At 49.3% G+C, this 18,835-nt stretch overlaps 1 protein-coding gene across 1 annotated transcript; it reads right to left on the bottom strand.

Annotated features, from left to right (window-relative positions):
• Positions 1-3,429: 3,429 nt before the first annotated feature.
• Positions 3,430-18,429, bottom strand: LOC141088189 (NADP-dependent alcohol dehydrogenase-like). The gene is made up of 2 exons (XM_073574112.1): positions 18,291-18,429; positions 3,430-4,046 (listed from the first exon to the last, which is right to left on the bottom strand). The coding sequence occupies exons 1-2, from the start codon at positions 18,427-18,429 to the stop codon at positions 3,430-3,432; spliced, it is 756 nt and encodes a 251-aa protein (XP_073430213.1).
• Positions 18,430-18,835: the final 406 nt, after the last annotated feature.

Below are 18,835 nucleotides of genomic sequence, written 5' to 3'. Positions count from 1 at the left end.
TAATTTATCTTAAATGAAAAAACACAAAAAGAATTGTCCTAAAGCCAAATTGGATATAATTCCACACCAAACATAAAAAAGAGGGTGGACAAAAGTATTGGCACTGTTCGAAAAATCATGTGATGCTTCTCTAATTTGTGTAATTAGCAGCACCTGTAACTTACCTGTGGCACCTAACAGGTGTTGGCAATAACTAAATCACACTTGCAGCCAGTTGACATGGATTAAAGTTGACTCAACCTCTGTCCTGTGTCCTTGTGTGTACCACATTGAGCATAGAGAAAAGAAAGAAGACCAAAGAACGGTCTGAGGACTTGAGAAACCAAATTGTGAGGAAGCATGAGCAATCTCAAGGCTACAAGTCCATCTCCAAAGACCTGAATGTTCCTGTGTCTACCGTGCGCAGTGTCATCAAGAAGTTTAAAGCCCATGGCACTGTGGCTAATCTCCCTAGATGTGGACAGAAAAGAAAAATTGACAAGAGATTTCAACGCAAGATTGTGCGGATGTTGGATAAAGAACCTCGACTAACATCCAAACAAGTTCAAGCTGCCCTGCAGTCCGAGGGTACAACAGTGTCAACCCGTACTATCCGTCGGCGTCTGAATGAAAAGGGACCGTATGGTAGGAGACCCAGGAAGACCCCACTTCTTACCTCGAGACATTAAAAAAGCCAGGCTGGAGTTTGCCAAAACTTACCTGAAAAAGCCTAAAACCTTTTGGAAGAATGTTCTCTGGTCAGATGAGACAAAAGTAGAGCTTTTTGGGCAAAGGCATAAGAGTTTACAGGAGAAAAAGAGAGGCATTCAAAGAAAAGAACACGGTCCCTACAGTCAAGCATGGTGGAGGTTCCCTGATATTTTGGGGTTGCTTTGCTGCCTCTGGCACTGGACTGCTTGACCGTGTGCATGGCATTATGAAGTCTGAAGACTACCAACAAATTTTGCAGCATAATGTAGGGCCCAGTGTGAGAAAGCTGGGTCTCCCTCAGAGGTCATGGGTCTTCCAGCAGGACAATGACCCAAAACACACACTTCAAAAAGCACTAGAAAATGGTTTGAGAGAAAGCACTGGAGACTTCTAAGATGGCCAGCAATGAGTCCAGACCTGAATCCCATAGAACACCTGTGGAGAGATCTAAAAATGGCAGTTTGGAGAAGGCACCCTTCAAATATCAGGGACCTGGAGCAGTTTGCCAAAGAAGAATGGTCTAAAATTCCAGCAGAGCATTGTAAGAAACTTATTGATGGTTACCGGAAGCGGTTGGTCGCAGTTATTTTGGCTAAAGGTTGTACAACCAAGTATTAGGCTGAGGGTGCCAATACTTTTGTCTGGCCCATTTTTGGAGTTTTGTGTGAAATGATCAATGTTTTGCTTTTTGCTTCATTCTCTTTCGTGTTTTTTAATTTAAGACAAATTAAATGAAGATAATAATACCAAAGAATTTGTGTTTGCAATCATTTTCAGGAAGAAACTGAGTATTACCTGACAGAATTGCAGGGGTGTCAATACTTTTGGCCACAACTGTACATATATACATACATACATACATACACACTTTGAGCTTTATATATTAGATGAGTGAGTTATGCCAAATGACAAACATGGCTCTGCTACATCTGTAAGTAAGCTGAATTCAAGCAAAAGCATTATAAATGCAGAATGGTCAAATTGCTGGATGAGCTTTCTGGATGCCCTGGTGCCGGTGTTTGCGCTGTCACGCTACTGCACACCAGGACGTACAGCAACGCGACCAACAGGTTTTGGATTTATTATTTTCTTCTGTGATATTTTATTGGATTGTTTCATTGCAGACAGGGTTTCGCTGTTAATCCACCTTTACTGGGGACGGCCAGATATTTGTGGTATTAATACACAAACATCTTTAATCCACACAGCTCTTGCTAATACATGGGGGTCCTGGGCAGGTGACCACCTCGCAATTACGGGTATACAGGGTTTATCTTCGTGAGACATTTATTTTGGTTTCCTTTCTTTGGTAGCATCATGGTTGGCACTTGCTATGTGGTGGGGGCCCTCTGTGTGGCGCTGTAGGTGGGGGTCCTCTGTGTGACTGTGTTTGGTGGGGGTCCTCTGTGTGGCGCTGTTTGGTGGGGGCCCTCTGTGTGACGCTGTTTGGTGGGGGCCCTCTGTGTGGCGCTGTTTGGTGGGGGTCCTCTGTGTGACGCTGTTTGGTGGGGGCCCTCTGTGTGGCGCTGTTTGGTGGGGGCCCTCTGTGTGGCGCTGTTTGGTGGGGGCCCTCTGTGTGACGCTGTTTGGTGGGGGCCCTCTGTGTGGCGCTGTTTGGTGGGAGTCCTCTGTGTGGCGCTGTTTGGTGGGGACCCTCTGTGTGGCGCTGTTTGGTGGGGGCCCTCTGTCTGACGCTATAGGTGGGGCCCCCAGCCCCTTATGTATTATCAACGACCAAAGGGGCGGCAAATTTTTCGACCGCCCCGGGCGCCACAAACAGTTGCTACGCCACTGATCGTGGTGCTTGGTTACACTCATTACTCGATTGAGTATCGCGGGTGCTCAAGTGCCATTCTCAAGTAGTTTTGGATTAGAGGCATACAGGCAGGATTTATTGCCTTACAGGCCTTCCATAGGTATACTGCTGCTGTAAGCTAAAAACAAAAGTCCTTTTCAAGGCAACATATTTTCTTTTACCTATTAATACCAGAAAATTTGCATGCATAAATTATATACGTAATTTAAAAAAGCACAAGGCGTGGGGTAAGGGACAGAGAAGTTTACGTGCTGCTGATGGTGCACGCAGAGGCCAAAGCCGTTGGCCAAGTGAAACTATGCATGCTTTGGGAACACAACAAACATGATCATCCATGAGACGTAGGTTCCTGTCCCATTTTGCAGAGGGTTGCAGGACACCACTCTTAAAGCCAGATCAGTGCAAACAGGTGGTTGGTTAAATGGCAGATAATGCTTCCAGTATTTCCCAGCACTACCTGTCTTCCACACGGTCCAGTCTCACTAGCCAGGAGTCTGGACCACAGAATCCTCACCCTGATCCTCTTTCCTCCCACCATGGCGAGTCCCAGGAGCAGTAACGGCGTTAGGGGCAGGCAGACCAGGCAGCTGCCTAGGTTCCACGCTAACCCAGGGGCCCCCGGGTAGCGGCACATCACACATCCGCTATGGGGCCCGTGAGGCGGGGGGGGCCCACCTGCCGCTAGTGGCGACTCCCCCCACCGCCGCCACATTGAACTATACCGGTGTCATCATTAGTATAGAAGTTGAACCAAAGCAAATGCCGAAATTCTTAAGTGGATTCTATCACTGTGAACAAAAAAATCATACACCAATCAGATAGGAGAATGTATGCATATAAGATATGATTAATCAGAAGCTGTAAAGTGCATTTCTACAAGGACAGCTCCATGGTCTACTTCCATATTTTCACTTGCAGTACGATTAGAATATCACAATACTCCGAGCTCCTGCCCCACTGCTAAGCAGTTCAAATGCTTCATTGATTTTTTCCAGGGCTAGCTTCTTGCTTACTAAATGTTCCAGATTGTTCCTTTTGTTCATATAATCTGTAACCAGTTTTGGGATATCAGAACCCTTGTAGCCTCCAAATATAGATCCTTTCAAGGTACGCCCTGTGACAAGCAAACCTGGATGCAAACAAAGTGTGTCCTTGGGAGATGCCACACCCAACACAACAGCAACACCATTTCCACAGTAAGTACACTGGAGAGCAGTCAGCATGGTTTCAGTGCGTCCTGCACATTCAATGGCAAAATCCACTCCTCCGTTAGTTAGCTCTGTAATGACCTCATGGATGGGTTTATCAGAATCCTTTGGGTTTAGGCACTCAGTGGCTCCCAGTTGTAGGGCTTTTGGATACTTATCCTTATGTGAACCTACGCCAATGATTCGTGTAGCGCTTGCATCCTTGCATCCTACAATTGCTGAACAACCAACTCCTCCCAAGCCAAAAACAGCACAACTAGAGCGCTTGGTCACCTTAGCAGTGTTGACAGCTGCACCATATCCAGTAGCAAATCCACAGCCTATAAGACAAACTTCAACAAGGGCACGGGCATCTGGGTCGCCCTCCAAGGGCTGTGGGGTACTCGGTACCGGGCCAGTGTAAGTGGGATAAGTCACAGCAGCTGTGACCCGGTCCGTGGCCCTGGGCGCCCAAATCAATGGTGGTTTGTAATATAGTTTATGTGATAGTTTGTGACGCCACCTGTGGTGTTTGGCAAGCAAGATGGTAAGCCAACGCTGCGTGCAGATCCTCTGGGGCTGATGGTGTGTTGCAGCATAGATGGTGTAGCTCCCCACAGGTGAAGCTGTAACCCCAGGACAGTGTATAGGCGTAGGCGGTGTGAGGAATGTTGGTAGCCAGATGTAGCGGTGCTGACGGTGTTGGCGCACAAATGAATGGAAGACACCAGGGCTTGAAGTTCCAAAGCTTTACTCACAGTTCATGGTACACACTGGTGCCTGACTCCGGGGTAGAGACTCAATCAACCTCCCGGGCTAGTCAGGATTATCCTCTCCAACACTCCGCCAACATGTACCTTTCCTGAACGACTCCTCTATTGCGCCTTTTAGTGTGAAGAGCTCGAGCACCGTGGTACTCTGAAGTTCCTCCTGTCAGATGTTCCTAACAACTCTACTCGTATGGCAGACAGCTGTAGCCTCTCTTGGGGACTCCCTTCTCCGGAGTCCTGGCTCTCTATTCAGTTGCTGTTGTGCCCCAAGTCTTAGATGGGAGTAGTGCATTTACAGCCAACTACTCCACCGGTGTCTGCTGCAGAACCATAAGTGTCCATACAACCTCGGGGACCGGTCCCTGGCCTTGCACTGAGAACCTATAGGCAGGGTTCCTCTTCCAACCCACAACTCCTCTCTGTTCTCCTACTCCTTCGTTCCGCACTGTTTCTTCTCTCTCTTATGGAAGCTTAGGTTGCAGTTCTACGTCTTTCTCCTTCTGTTCCTTTTCCGTGCCAGATGGCTCAGGTCACGTGCCAGATGGCTGCAGCACTCCTTCCTCCATCCCTTCTTCCAGGGATCCCCACTCCTCCCGAGTGGCTCCCTTCCTTCCTTTCTGACCCTCTGTCAGACTGAACCTCCAGACTTATCTGTAATTCTAAACCTTCCCAACCTTTTATATATCTCAACTCCACCCACCTCCCAGCACATCTCGTGTTACGAAGCAAGGACCCACGAAAGGTGCGCTGCTACCCTCTAAGCATGGAGCCGCAATGTGGTCCTGCTGAACTATCCTGTGTGTGGGGTGCAGGTGTTGGAGTGTGGAAAGGAGTTCCCTACTTACCTAGGTGGTGGGGCACTACACCTTAGGAGAAGGTGCAGTACCTCTGTGGCGACTGAGCCTCAGGGGCGCCACACATCCACTTTGGCAACGCAAATGTCAGACACCACTGTGTATTCAGTAAATGTACTTGTGCATGCGTAATGATTAGTGTTGAGCTATACCACCCGATACTGAAAAATATCGTATCGGAATGGATCGGCCGATCTAAAAAAAAGTATCGGGTATCGCAGATTCCGATCCCGGAAGTCCCATTCAAGTCAATGGAACAGAAATATCGGAATTAAAAAAAACCCTTTCTTTCCCTGTAGGTTAATTCTACATGAAGAAAAACAACTAATAATAATGTAGAATGTATTGTGGGAGGTGTAGGAGACATTAAAGCCATAGAGGTTTAGCCCAATCAAATGGAATAGCAGGATTTTTTTTTTTTTAAAGACGTTCGTAGTTACAAAGATATTGACTATGTTAAAGTCTTTAATTTTTTGTCAGATATGTATGTTTCACTACTTCCATGCTCTTTACCTTCTTTTTTACTTCACCCACACTTTCTCCTTCATGATCCTCAGCAGCAGCATCTTTTTCATCAACTTCTTCTTTTTCTTCTTTTTTTTCTTCTTTTTCTTTTTTTTTTTTACATTCTTCATATTCTTCTTATTCAACTATTATTCTTCTTCATATTCTACTTCTTCATCTTCTTCCTATTCTTCTTCATCATATTCTTATTTGTGTCAGGCATTCCTGTAGTTGTTATCTATAAAAGTTTGAAGATTACACCTTCCGTTCAGCCTGTCACAAAAGATTTACAACAGGATTTGTCCGCGTTCAGTTTGTCCTGCAGCAGCAGGCCTTTTCCAGGGGCACCACGAGGAGGAACGGACACACCCCTGTTGTGAGTTCATTTTCCCCTTCACCGTCGCTGTCTGATGAACTCCCTCTTCTGGTGAAGGAAGGTAGTGAGGCTGATTACCAAACACCTGATCTGGTAGATGATGACTGGGTAACAGGAAATTCTGACTGGATATAAGGCAGCCGACGCCCTTCTGAGTCGCTGGTGATTTCTCTGCTGGATTCTTGGAGACCAGTCTGATTCCTGCTTCCCAAAGATAAATTTTTGCTCTGCTATTGAACTTATTAGTTTTGTTTTGTTTACCTTGTTTTTTGGAGTTCAGCCATCCCCGGTCGGGGGTGTGCTGAGTTCCATTTTTGTCTCTTGGCTCTGTCTTCAGAATTTACCTGAGTGCTGATATAGCGACTTCAGGGCCTGTTTTTCCTATCAGACGGTTGGGACATTTTTTGGTAGGGTTTTTTACGGATTGCAGATAGCAGCTTTTCTATCCTGTCCTTTTTAGTTAGCTTGGGCCCCATCGTTTGCTCAACCTATCTTTCTATCTGTGTTAGTGTTTTCATCTTGCTTCACCGTCATTATTTGTTGGGGCTGCCTATTGCTTTGGGGTCTGCTCTGGGGCAGTTTAGATTTCCCCTTTCTTTCTTTAGGCCTATTTAGTTCTCTGGCTGTGATCGAGGGGTCTAGGGCATCGTAGGAACCCCCCACGGCTACTGTTAGTTGTTGTGGATAGGATCAGGGGTCTGCAATCTGATAGCTACCAACCTCTCCGGTTTTTCTGGACTTAGCTTGTATTTTTGTTTTTTCCTCCTTCGGTTACTCATTCATAACAGAATTACCAGCCATACCGCAGATCCTAGGGTACTCAATAGCAGGAAAGAATTGTAAAAAAAAAAGAGAGTTTGTCAGTATGTTTTTTTTTTTTTTTTTTGTATATTTCTTCCTCTATGTCTCTGAGGCCGTAGGGGGAATTTTTTTTTTCTTTCTCAATGGAGATGAAGCAATTGTCTGATCGTGTGGAGCAGCTCACTGCTGAAGTGCGGGGAATTTCCGCCTATCTTGCTCATTCACATGCTGCTGAACCAAAGAACCCTACTCCTGATGTGTTTTTGGGGATCGGTCTAAATTTTTGAATTTTAAGAATAATTGTAAATTATTTTTTGCCTTGAAGCCTAACTCGTCGGGGAGCTCCGCGCAGCAGGTTAAAATTGTCATCTCTTTGCTGCGCGGCGATCCCCAGGATTTCTTTGAAACCTGATGATCCTATTCTTACTAATGTGGACGCATTTTTTCAAGCCTTGGGGTTGTTGTATGATGAACCTAATGCTATTGATCAGGCTGAAAAGGCCCTGTTGGCATTGAGCCAGGGTCGGGATTCTGCAGAGTTGTACTGTCAAAAATTCCAAAAGTGGGCGGTCCTTACTACCTGGAATGATGGTGCCTTGGCAGCTCTCTTTCGGAAGCGTTTGTCAGAAACCGTAAAAGATACTATGGTGGTCTCTTGGCTCTGTCTTCAGAATTTACCTGAGTGCTGATATAGCGACTTCAGGGCCTGTTTTTCCTATCAGACGGTTGGGACATTTTTTGGTAGGGTTTTTGGTAGGGTTTTTTACGGATTGCAGACAGCAGCTTTTCTATCCTGTCCTTTTTAGTTAGCTTAGGCCCCATCGTTTGCTCAACCTATCTTTCTATCTGTGTTAGTGTTTTCATCTTGCTTCACCGTCATTATTTGTTGGGGGCTGCCTATTGCTTTGGGGTCTGCTCTGGGGCAGTTTAGATTTCACCTTTCTTTCTTTAGGCCTATTTTGTTCTCCGGCTGTGATCGAGGGGTCTAGGGCATCGTAGGAACCCCCCACGGCTACTGTTAGTTGTTGTGGATAGGATCAGGGGTCTGCAATCCGATAGCTACCAACCTCTCCAGTTTTTCTGGACTTAGCTTGTATTTTTGTTTTTTCCTCCTTCGGTGACTCTTTCATAACACACCCCCATACACTGCTTAGTCTTCTTCTGCTAATAAATTTGATAATATCCTTTGCTCAGATTTTTAGTCTTATGCTTAATATTCTTCTGCTTTTGTTTTTTATGCTTCTTGGTCTTCTGTCTCTTGTTGTTCTGCATCTTGGTGGTTGTCTTCCAGTTCTTTGTCCTCTTGGTCATCTTCTTCAGGGTCATCTTTTAGGTATTCTTCTGTGTGGTCTTCAGGGTATTCGTCTTCAGGGTCATTTTCATGGAGATCCAGAGTGAGAATCAAAAACCATTTCCACAAGCTTGAACTTGGAAAAGTAGCAGAAGTTACAAGAAGGCTGAGGAACTGTCGAGAACCAGCTGACGGTACTGGAACCCGGAGTTGCAGCAGAATGAACAAGAGCCAATGGCACAACCGTGGACCAGCTGACTGTGCTGGAACACAGTTACTAAGCAGGAGGTACCTGTGCTCCAAAGCACTACCAAGGACCAGCAGACGTTGCTGGAACTCGGATACCAAGAAGGAGGCACCTAGGCCAAAGGCACTGCCGAAAACCAGCTGACGGTGCTGGAACCCGGATGGGTAGCAGAAGGAACAAGAGCCAATGGGACAACCGTGGAACAGCTGACGGTGCTGGAACACCGTTACTAAGCAGGAGGTACCTGTGCTCCAAAGCACTACCAAGGACCAGCAGACGTTGCTGGAACTCGGATACCGACAAGGAGGCACCTAGGCCAAAGGCTCTGCCGGGAACCAGCTGACGTTGCTGGAACCCGGATGGGTAGCAGAAGGTACCCATGATTAACAAAGTTTTGCATCCGCGAGCAGGCCGCAGTTACCGAAACCCACAGTCCTACAGGGGGTGCTTGTCCTATTGGCACTATGGAACCAGCCTTTTTTACCAGAACCCGCAGCCCAAATAGGAAGCACCGAAACTGCAGGCACCATAGACTCGGCTAACCCTACCGCAACACGACAGGACAACGTATCGGTGGCAAAGTGACGTTGACACTACCCGGAAACAGCAGGCGTGCTGTAACAAGGCTGGGCAGGAGGGAATACCCGTGCCAAAGACACTGCCGAGAACCAGCTGACGGTGCTGGAACCCGGATGGGTAGCAGAAGCTACAATACTCAATGGAACTACCGAGAACCAGCTGACGGTGCTGGAACCAGGAGGGGCAGCAGAAGGAACAAGAGCCAATGGCCCAACCGTGGACCAGCTGACGGTGCTGGAACACGGTTTCTAAGCAGGAGTTACATGTGCTAAAAAGCACTACCAAGAACCAGCAGACGTTGCTGGAACTCGGATACCGACAAGGAGGCAACAATGCCAAAGGCTCTGCCGGGAACCAGCAGACGGTGCTGAAACCCGGATTGGTAGCAGAAGGTACCCATGATCAACAAAGTTGCAAGGCCGCGAGCAGGATGCAGTTTCCGAAACCCACAGTCCAACAGTCCAACAGGGGGTGCTTGTCCTATTGGCACTACAGAACCAGCCTTTATTACCAGAACCCGCAGCCCACATAGAAAGCACCAAAACTGCAGGCACCATAGACTTGACAAACCCGACCGCAACACGACAAGACAACGTATCGGTGTCAAAGTTACGTTGACACTACCCGGAAACAACAGGCATGCTGGAACCAGGCTGGACAGAAGGGAGTACCCGTGCCAAAGACACTGCCGAGAACCAGCTGACGGTGCTGGAACCCGGATGGGTAGCAGAAGCTACAAGAGTCAATGGAACTACCAAGAACCAGCTGACGGTGCTGGAACCCAGAGGGGCAGCAGAAGGAACAAGAGCCAATGGCACAACCGTGGACCAACTGACGGTGCTGGGACACGGTTTCTAAGCAGGAGTTACCTGTGCTGAAAAGCACTACCAAGAACCAGCAGACATTGCTGGAACTCGGATACCGACAAGGAGGCAACAATGCTAAAGGCTCTGCCGGGAACCAGCAGACGGTGCTGGAACCCGGATGGGTAGCAGAAGGTACCCATGATCAACAAAGTTGCAAGGCCACGAGCAGGACGCAGTTTCCGAAACCCACAGTCCAACAGGGGGTGCTTGTCCTATTGGCACTACAGAACCAGCCTTTATTACCAGAACCCGCAGCCCACATAGAAAAAAACAAAACTGCAGGCACCATAGACTCGGCAAACCTGACCGCAACACGACAGGACAACGTATCGGTGGCAAAGTTAAGTTGACACTACCCGGAAACAGGCGTGCTGGAACCAGGCTGGGCAGGAGGGAGTACCCGTGCCAAAGACACTGCCGAGAACCAGCTGACGGTGCTGGAACCCGGATGGGTAGCAGAAGCTACAAGAGTCAATGGAACTACCGAGAACCAGCTGACGGTGCTGGAACCCAAAGGGGCAGCAGAAGGAACAAGAGCCAATGGCACAACCGTGGACCAGCTGACGGTGCTGGAACACGGTTTCTAAGCTGGAGTTACCTGTGCTGAAAAGCACTACCAAGAACCAGCAGACGTTGCTGGAACTCGGATACCGACAAGGAGACAACAATGCCAAAGGCTCTGCCGGGAACCAGCAGACGGTGCTGGAACCCGGATGGGTAGCAGAAGGTACCCATGATCAACAAAGTTGCAAGGCCGCGAGCAGGACGCAGTTTCCGAAACCCACAGTCCAACAGGGGGTGCTTGTCCTATTGGCACTACAGAACCAGCCTTTATTACCAGAACCCGCAGCCCACATAGAAAGCACCAAAACTGCAGGCACCATAGACTCGGCAAACCCGACCGCAACACGACAAGACAACGTATCGGTGGCAAAGTTACATTGACACTACCCGGAAACAGGCGTGCTGGAACCAGGCTGGGCAGGAGGGAGTACCCGTGCCAAAGACACTGCCGAGAACCAGCTGACGGTGCTGGAACCCGGATGGGTAGCAGAAGCTACAAGAGTCAATGGAACTACCGAGAACCAGCTGACGGTGCTGGAACTCAGAGGGGCAGCAGAAGGAACAAGAGCCAATGGCACAACCGTGGACCAGCTGACGGTGCTGGAACACGGTTTCTAAGCAGGAGGTACCTGTGCTAAAGAGCACTACCAAGGACCAGCAGACGTTGCTGGAACTCGGATACCAAGAAGGAGGCACCTAGGCCAAAGGCTCTGCCGGGAACCAGCTGACGGTGCTGGAACCAGGCTGAGCAGGAGGGAGTACCCGTGCCAAAGACACTTCTGAGCTGCAACTGGTGATGTTGGAGCCCAGGGGTCAATCATGCAGCAGGCTGAGGCCTACTTCGAGCTAGTTTTATATTGGTTGTACACAACTACTGATTTTAACCGGGCTCCACTTGGGCCTCTGGTTCTACTGTCTCTAGTATTTCCCCTGGCCTACAACCCCGCCAGTCGCCGCTCTGAAGTGGCGTGTGTACAATCCACACTTGTTCCTGTGTGACTGGGGCTCAGTCACGTCAGTTGATCCACTGATGTGTGTCCGGCAAGGTCTCCTGCTCTGTCCACATTCCGACTACTAGTAATGGGAATGGGGACAGAGCGGCAGACATTGCCGGACACACATCAGTGAATCAACTGACGTGCCTGAGCCACAGTAACACAGGAACAAGTGTGGATTGTGCACACGCCACTTCAGAGCAGCGACTGGCGGGGTTGGAGGCCAGGGGAAATACTAGAGACAGTAGAGCCAGAGGCCTAAGTGGAGCACGGTGGAAAATCAGTAGTAGTGTGATTTTGGAGGCAGCAGGAGACTTTGCCATCCACATAGCAGGGGAACAGCAGGCGTTACTGAACCCCACAGACACAGGAGCGAGTGTTTGAATCTGTGCGGACAGCACTTCCAAGCTACAACTGGCTGTGTTGTAGCCCAGGATCAATGCTCCGAGCAGGCTGAGGCCTACTTGGAGCGAGGAGAAAATGCGTTGCAGTGTGAGTTTGGAGGCAGCAGGAGACATTGCCATTCACACAGCAGGGGAACAGCTGGCATTACTGAACCCCACTAACACAGGAGCTAGTGTGTTTTGCTCTGTGAAAACGGCACTTCTGAACACCAACTGGCGTTGGAGCACATGACGAGGCATGGAGCAGGCTGAGGTCTGATGTTGTTGGCATGTGGATGGAGCAGGAGACTTTGCCGTCTACACAGCAGGGGAACAGCTGGCATTACTGAATCCCACTAACACAGGAGCTAGTGTGTTTTGTTCTGTGAAGACGGCACTTCTGAACACCAACTGGCGTTGTTGGAGCCCAGGATGAAGCATGGAGCAGGCTGAGGCCAACTTGCAGCACGTTTTATAGAGGTTGTAGACTACTACTGATTGTAACCGTGCTCCACTTAGGCCTCAGGCTCCACTGTCTCTAGTATTTCCCCTGGCCTCCAACCCCACCAGTGACAGCTCTGGGAATGTGGACAGACCAGGAGACCTTGCCGGACACACATCAGGGGATCAACTAACGTGACTGAGCCCCAGTAACTCAGGAAGAAGTGTGGATTGTGCAGACGCCACTTCAGAGCAGCAACTGGCGGGGTTGGAGGCCAGGGGAAATACTAGAGACAGTGGAGCCAGAGGCCTAAGTGAAGCACGGTTAAAAATCAGTAGTAGTTTGAATGTGGATGGAGCAGGAGACTTTGCAGTCCACACAGCAGGGGAGCAGCTGGCATTACTGAACCCCAATAACACAGGAGCTAGTGTTTTTCTCTGTGCAGACGACACATCTGAGCGACAACTGGCTGTGTTGAAGCCCAGGGATTATAGTTCAGGTGGTAGAAACATGAACACAACAGGAGACCTGGATACAGTTGCCAACCAATTATTTAGTCGGGAAGAGGACTGGCAAATTCTGGGGAGATCCAGGCCTTGTTCATTTTCAGCAAAGTAAGCCGGTCAACGTTATCGGAAGAAAGTCGCGTGCGACGGTCTGTTAGTACACCACCTGCGGCACTAAAGACGCGTTCCGATAATACACTGGCAGCAGGGCAAGCCAGCACCTCCAATGCATACTGGCTAAGCTCTGGCCATGTATCCAGCTTAGAGACCCAAAACTTGAAGGGGGAAGAGCCATCTGGGAGTACACTCACAGGGCAAGACATGTAGTCTGTCACCATCTGATGGAAACGTTGCCTCCTGCTGACTGGAGCCGTCAGTGATGGTGTAGACAATTGTGGCGGACACACAAAACTTTGCCACATTTGGGCCATAGTGGTCTTGCCTTGTGCTGAGGCGCTGCCTCTGCTCCCTCTTTGTGCCGAGTTTCCTCCACTGGCTCGACGCACAGAGGTGCTTTGTAAAGCACTAGCACCACTGCTGTCGGGTGGAATGGAAAACATGATGGACTGCACCAGTGTGTCTTGGTACTCCCGCAGTTTACACTCCCGGTTCAAAGTTGGTGTGAGGGTTTGCAAGTTGTCCCGGTAGCGAGGATCTAGGAGGGTGTACACCCAATAATCAGCCGTATAGAGAATGTGGGCGATGCGACGGTCGTTTCTCAGGCACTGCAGCATGAAGTCAACCATGTGCTGAAGACTCCCAACTGCCAAAGAACCGCTGTCCCCTGCTTGAGGCGTGATCTCTGCCTGATCTGCATCTCCCCACCCTCGCTGTACATACTGATTAGAGCTTTGTGTACCTCCCTCCTCTGGAGAGCTGTCTTCCTCCTCCATCGACTCCTCCTCATCCGCCTCACAAAGTGTCCCCTGCCTAGGCCTTTGTGAGGAAGCACGTAGCGCAGACTGTCCAGTAGCAGATGGCATTTGGGACTCCTCATCCTCCACCTCTTCCAAAACCTCATCCCTTAGTGCTTGCAGTGTTTTTTGAAGTAGACAGATAAGGGGGACAGTCATGCTGACTAGTGCATCATCTGCACTCGCCATCCGCGTGGAATCATCGAAGGCACGCAAAACGAGGCAGATGTCCTTCATAGAGGCCCAGTCAGTGGTGCTGAAGTGTGACCGGCGCACAGTGCGACTTGTTTGCGCCTGATGCAGCTGGTACTCCATGACTGCTGCCTGCTGCTCACACAACCGCTCCAACATATGTAACGTAGAATTCCACCTGGTGGGTAAGTCACATATGATGCGATGTTCCGGAAGGCGTAATCGACGCTGCAGAGCAGCAAGGCGCGACCTTGCCGTGCTGGAACGCTGCAAGTGAGCGCACTCTATGCGGACCTTGTGCAGCAGTGCATCAAGATCCGGATAGTCGCTCAGAAAGCTCTGCACGACCAAGTTGAGCACATGTGCCAGACATGGGATGTGAGTGAGGTTGCAAAGGCCAAGAGCTGCCACCAGATTTCGGCCATTGTCACACACTACCAAGCCCGGCTGGAGATTCGCTGGCAGAAACCACACGTCGCTCTCCTGCTTGATGGCATTCCAGAGCTCCTGCGCTGTGTGGCTTCGATTCCCCAAAGAAATTAATTTCAGTACGGCCTGTTGACGTTTGGCCACGGCTGTGCTCATATCGGTCATAACAGGCTCCTGCTGCGCTGTTTCAGAGGAACTTGAGTTGGAGGAGGAGTCAATGTGTACAGACTGGATTTCTGCAATCCGTGGAGTTGGCAGAACACGTACAGCGCCACTCTCCAGATCTGTACCCGGCTCAGCAACATTGACCCAATGGGCAGTGAGGGAAAGGTATCGTGTCCCTGTCCATGGTTACTGGTCCACGCATCGGTGGTCAGGTGGACCTTGCTACTGACGGCGTTTAGTAGCGCATGTTTTATGTTTGCCTCCACATGTTTCTGCAGGGCAGGGACGGCTCGCCTGCTGAAATAAAAGCGGCTGGGCACGGTGTATTGTGGGACCGCCAATGCCATGAAGTCCCGGAAGGTGTCAGTCTCCACCAGCCTGAATGACAGCATTTCAAGTGCCAGTAGTTTGGCAATGCCAGCATTCAGAGCCTGTGCTCGGGGATGGTTTGCTGAGTATGGTCACCTTTCTCCCATGCCTGTGCTACCGATGGCTGTCGAGTGGCCTGGGAGTGTGAGGATGACTTGGAATGTGGTGCTGTGGGTGGAATGTCACAGGGTCTCCGGACAACAGTGCCAGAGGTTCTTCCTTGGCGATCCTGTGAGGAAGCCGAACCAGCTGTGTGTGAGCTGGAGGAAGAGGCCCCAACACGAGCTGAAGAGGTGGTAGGTGGTGCTGTACGTTGGCCTACGTCTTCAGTGTGTCTGTGTAACTCCACCTCGTGCTTGGTCCGCACATGTTTCCACATATTAGTGGTATTGAGGTTGCTGACATTTTTCCCTCTTTTGACTCTCTGATGACACAGCTTGCATTTGACAAAGCAAATGTCATCTGCAACTGTGTCAAAAAAGGACCACGCACTGCAAGTCTTGGGAGCGCCCGTTTTGCCTTTTGAAAGTGGAATGCTCCTAACGTGTGCCGAAGTGGAGGCTACAGGCAACCAAGTCTGCCCCTCTCCCTCTCCCTCCGGTTTTTGCCGTTCGGGGAATCTCTTCCTCAGAGTTGCTCCCACCACCTTCCTGTTCCTCACGCCATGATGGGTCAAGGACCTCATCATCTACACTCCCCTCTTCAAACACCTGCTTCTCCTGGGTTGTCTCGCCAGCACCGTACGCAACAGAAAGTGGCAACTGTGTCTCGTCATCATCTGATGCGTACTGAGGTGTGCTGACCATAGGCACTGGCCCACCCGCCTCTGCAGATTCAGAGGGACAAAGAAGTTGCGCATCACTGCATACTCCCTCTTCTTCACAAACTGGAATGCTGCTTGGCTGGCCCCCTCTTTCCAAACCAACAGATTCCAAGAACAGAAGTAGAGACTGTGATGGCTCCTGTCCAGTGGTCTCTGAATGCCTGGGCACTTTGGCAGGTGGTGAAGAGACAGATGGTTGCTCTTCGGTGCTCTGGCCCTGAGAGGATGTGGAAGTAATTGAAGTCGATGCGTTAGCTGGCATCCATCCCACAACGGCTTCAATTTGTTCCTCCCGCAGCAGTGGGGTACAGTGAGGTCCTACAAAGCTGCGCATAAAGCACTGTTGCCTGCTAAAACTGGGGGATGCTGACTCACTGGTGCCAACAGCAGGCACAGACTCCCCACGTCCTCTCCCTGCAGAATCCCCACGTCCTCTCCCTGCAGAATCCCCACGTCCTCTCCCTGCTGAAACTCCACGCCCACGTGCCTTACTCCCTGCCTTCTTCATCTTGCTAGACTGAGAAAGATAGGCAGAAAAGTACAAAGGGGGGCCTTAGTGTGCTTATTCCTGAACAGCTGGTTACAGGTATAAGAAACACTAATTTTATGAAGTGTGTGTATCGACTACACTTTAATGGGAGCTAATGTGGCCTACACAACTTTCAACTGTAGTGTTTGGTGAACTTTGATGTTTTTTTGGGGGGGAAAAAAAACTAAAATGATGTGATCAAAGATTTGAAAGTGAGAGTATCACCAACTTTCTGGAGCTATTACAATGCAGGCAGGTAACCTACAATGCAAAAGATGAGGCTCCAAAAAATTTGGGTAATACTAATCTGGCTGCAGCTGAAGGGCACAAGCCAGAAAAAAGGCTCCTCTACTCCTATATAGTGTTTGCAACCAACCAATGTAGATGGATATGGATGGATGCACACTAATAGGAGAAGAAAAAATGAGCTGCAATTAAAGAAAAATATGTGCGAGGCAGTGACGCACGCTGAGCAGCCTACAACCAGATGTAGCTGCCGGACACACTACTCAGCGTGAGCTGCACTCACACACAGTCAGAGACCTCTCAGACAGCCGTGAACAGTGCAGCTAAGTGGGCACTAGCACTGACAGGCTGCAGAAAGGCTCCGCTGTGTACTCCTAGAGTGTTTGCAACCACCATATATGGATACGGATGGATGCACACTAATAGGAGAAAAAATGAGCTGCAATAAAAGAAAAATGTGTGAGGCAGTGACACGCTGAGCAGCCTACAACCAGACGTAGCTGCAGGACACACTACTCAGTGTGAGCTGCACTCACACACAGTCAGAGACCTCTCAGACAGCCGTGAATAGTGCAGCTAAGTGGGCACTAGCACTGAAAGGCTGCAGCAAGGCTCCGCTGTCTACTACTAGTGTTTGCAACCAACGTATATTGATACGGATGGAAGCACACTAGATAGAATTTTTTAAAAATAAGCAGCTCAAAAAGAAAAATATGTATGAGGCAGCAGTGAGGCACGCTGGGCGGCCTACAACCAGACGTGGCTGCAGGACCCACTCCACAGCGTGAGCTGCACTCACACAGCCCTTGCAGACAGCTGTGAACACTGCTGCTAGGGAAAAGAAAGCTACAGTGGTGGTTTATGTAGCCTGGGTAAAGCACAATATTGTTTTGAGAATCGCTATTTCTAACTGTCCCTCACAGTCTTCAACAGCAGCCTGTCCCTAACTGAATTCACAGCCGAGTGACCAGAAATGGGGGCGGCTTTTATAGTGCATCATGACATCATTTCAGCAGCCAATCACAGCCATGCCAATAGTTTACATGCCTAACAGGATGTGCCCACACTTCTGAGGATTCCCATTGGCTGAATCAAAGCGAGCGGGCTGATAGCATTATGGGAACTTCCCATTCCGTTATCCGATACGAAAAAAGTATCGGAAGTCAGTATCGGAATTCCGATACAGCTAATATCGGCCGATACCCGATACTTGCGGTATCGGAAAGCTCAACACTAGTAATGATAAATCGCTTTCCCTTTACAGGTAAATCTGCTTGTACCATCATCCATCAGTCCTGATTGAGCTCCAAATGCAAACTCTAATTTTTTGCAGATGTTACTGTGTGGGCCATCGCAAGCTCTGCACGATTTCTTTTGACTTCATGAGAAAACAAGCAACACCATTTCCACAGTAAGTACACTGGAGAGCAGTCAGCATGGTTTCAGTGCGTCCTGCACATTCAACGGCAAAATCCACTCCTCCATTAGTTAGCTCAGTAATGACCTCATGAATGGGTTTATCGTAAACCTTTGGGTTTAGGCACTCAGTGGCTCCCAGTTGTAAGGCTTTTGGATACTTATCCTTATGTGAACCTACTCCAATGATTCGTGTAGCGCTTGCATCCTTGCATCCTACAATTGATGAAAAACCAACTCCTCCCAAGCCAAAAACAGCACAACTAGAGCGCTTGGTCACCTTAGCAGTGTTGACAGCTGCACCATATCCAGTAGAAAATCCACAGCCTATAAGACAAACTTCAACAAGGGCACGGGCATCCACTTTGGCAACGTAAATGTCAGACACCACAGTGTATTCAGTGAATGTACTTGTGCATGCGTAATGATAAATCGCTTTGCCTTTACAGGTAAATCTGCTTGCACCATCATCCATCAGTCCTGATTGAGCTCCAAATGCAAACTCTAATTTTTTGCAGATGTTACTGTGTTGGCCATCGCAAGCTCTGCACGATTTATTCTGACTTCATGAGCCTTTGGAGGAGCTACTTCAATATCTTCAATGCTGAGGGGCTTGCATGGTTCCCAGGCAATAGCGGCCTTGCATTTAATAGCCTTTCCTGCGGTGCTCATGGTGGTTCCGGGTCAAAGCAATGATGGAGGAGAGAGCGTCAGCTGATGCCTCCTCTCCCATCATTCCCCTCTGCCTCTGACACTGCGGGTGTGTGAAGACGTCATCGCGCACTCACTGTGTGCCAGGCAGTGCAGCCGTTGAGACAGGAGCCCCCTGAGGAAGCGACGAAATATCAAGCGAAACGTGCGTTGGGGAACGTGGTCACAGC

This window comes from Dendrobates tinctorius, unplaced genomic scaffold, assembly GCF_039654945.1.
Source record: "Dendrobates tinctorius isolate UK_male_01 unplaced genomic scaffold, ASM3965494v1 ptg000038l, whole genome shotgun sequence".
In the NCBI taxonomy this organism is placed as follows: Eukaryota; Metazoa; Chordata; class Amphibia; order Anura; family Dendrobatidae; genus Dendrobates; species Dendrobates tinctorius.
This window is presented reverse-complemented; position numbering and strand designations above follow the sequence as displayed.

Bases quoted from the DNA above. Each gene is read 5' to 3' on its own strand.
- LOC141088189 (XM_073574112.1), bottom strand. From the start codon at position 18,429: ATGGATGATGGTGCAAGCAGATTTACCTGTAAAGGCAAAGCGATTTAT. The intron at 4,047-18,290 runs GTCTTATAGGCT...CCCTTGTTGAAG, and splicing joins CCGTGCCCTTGTTGAAGTTT to TTTGTCTTATAGGCTGTGGA.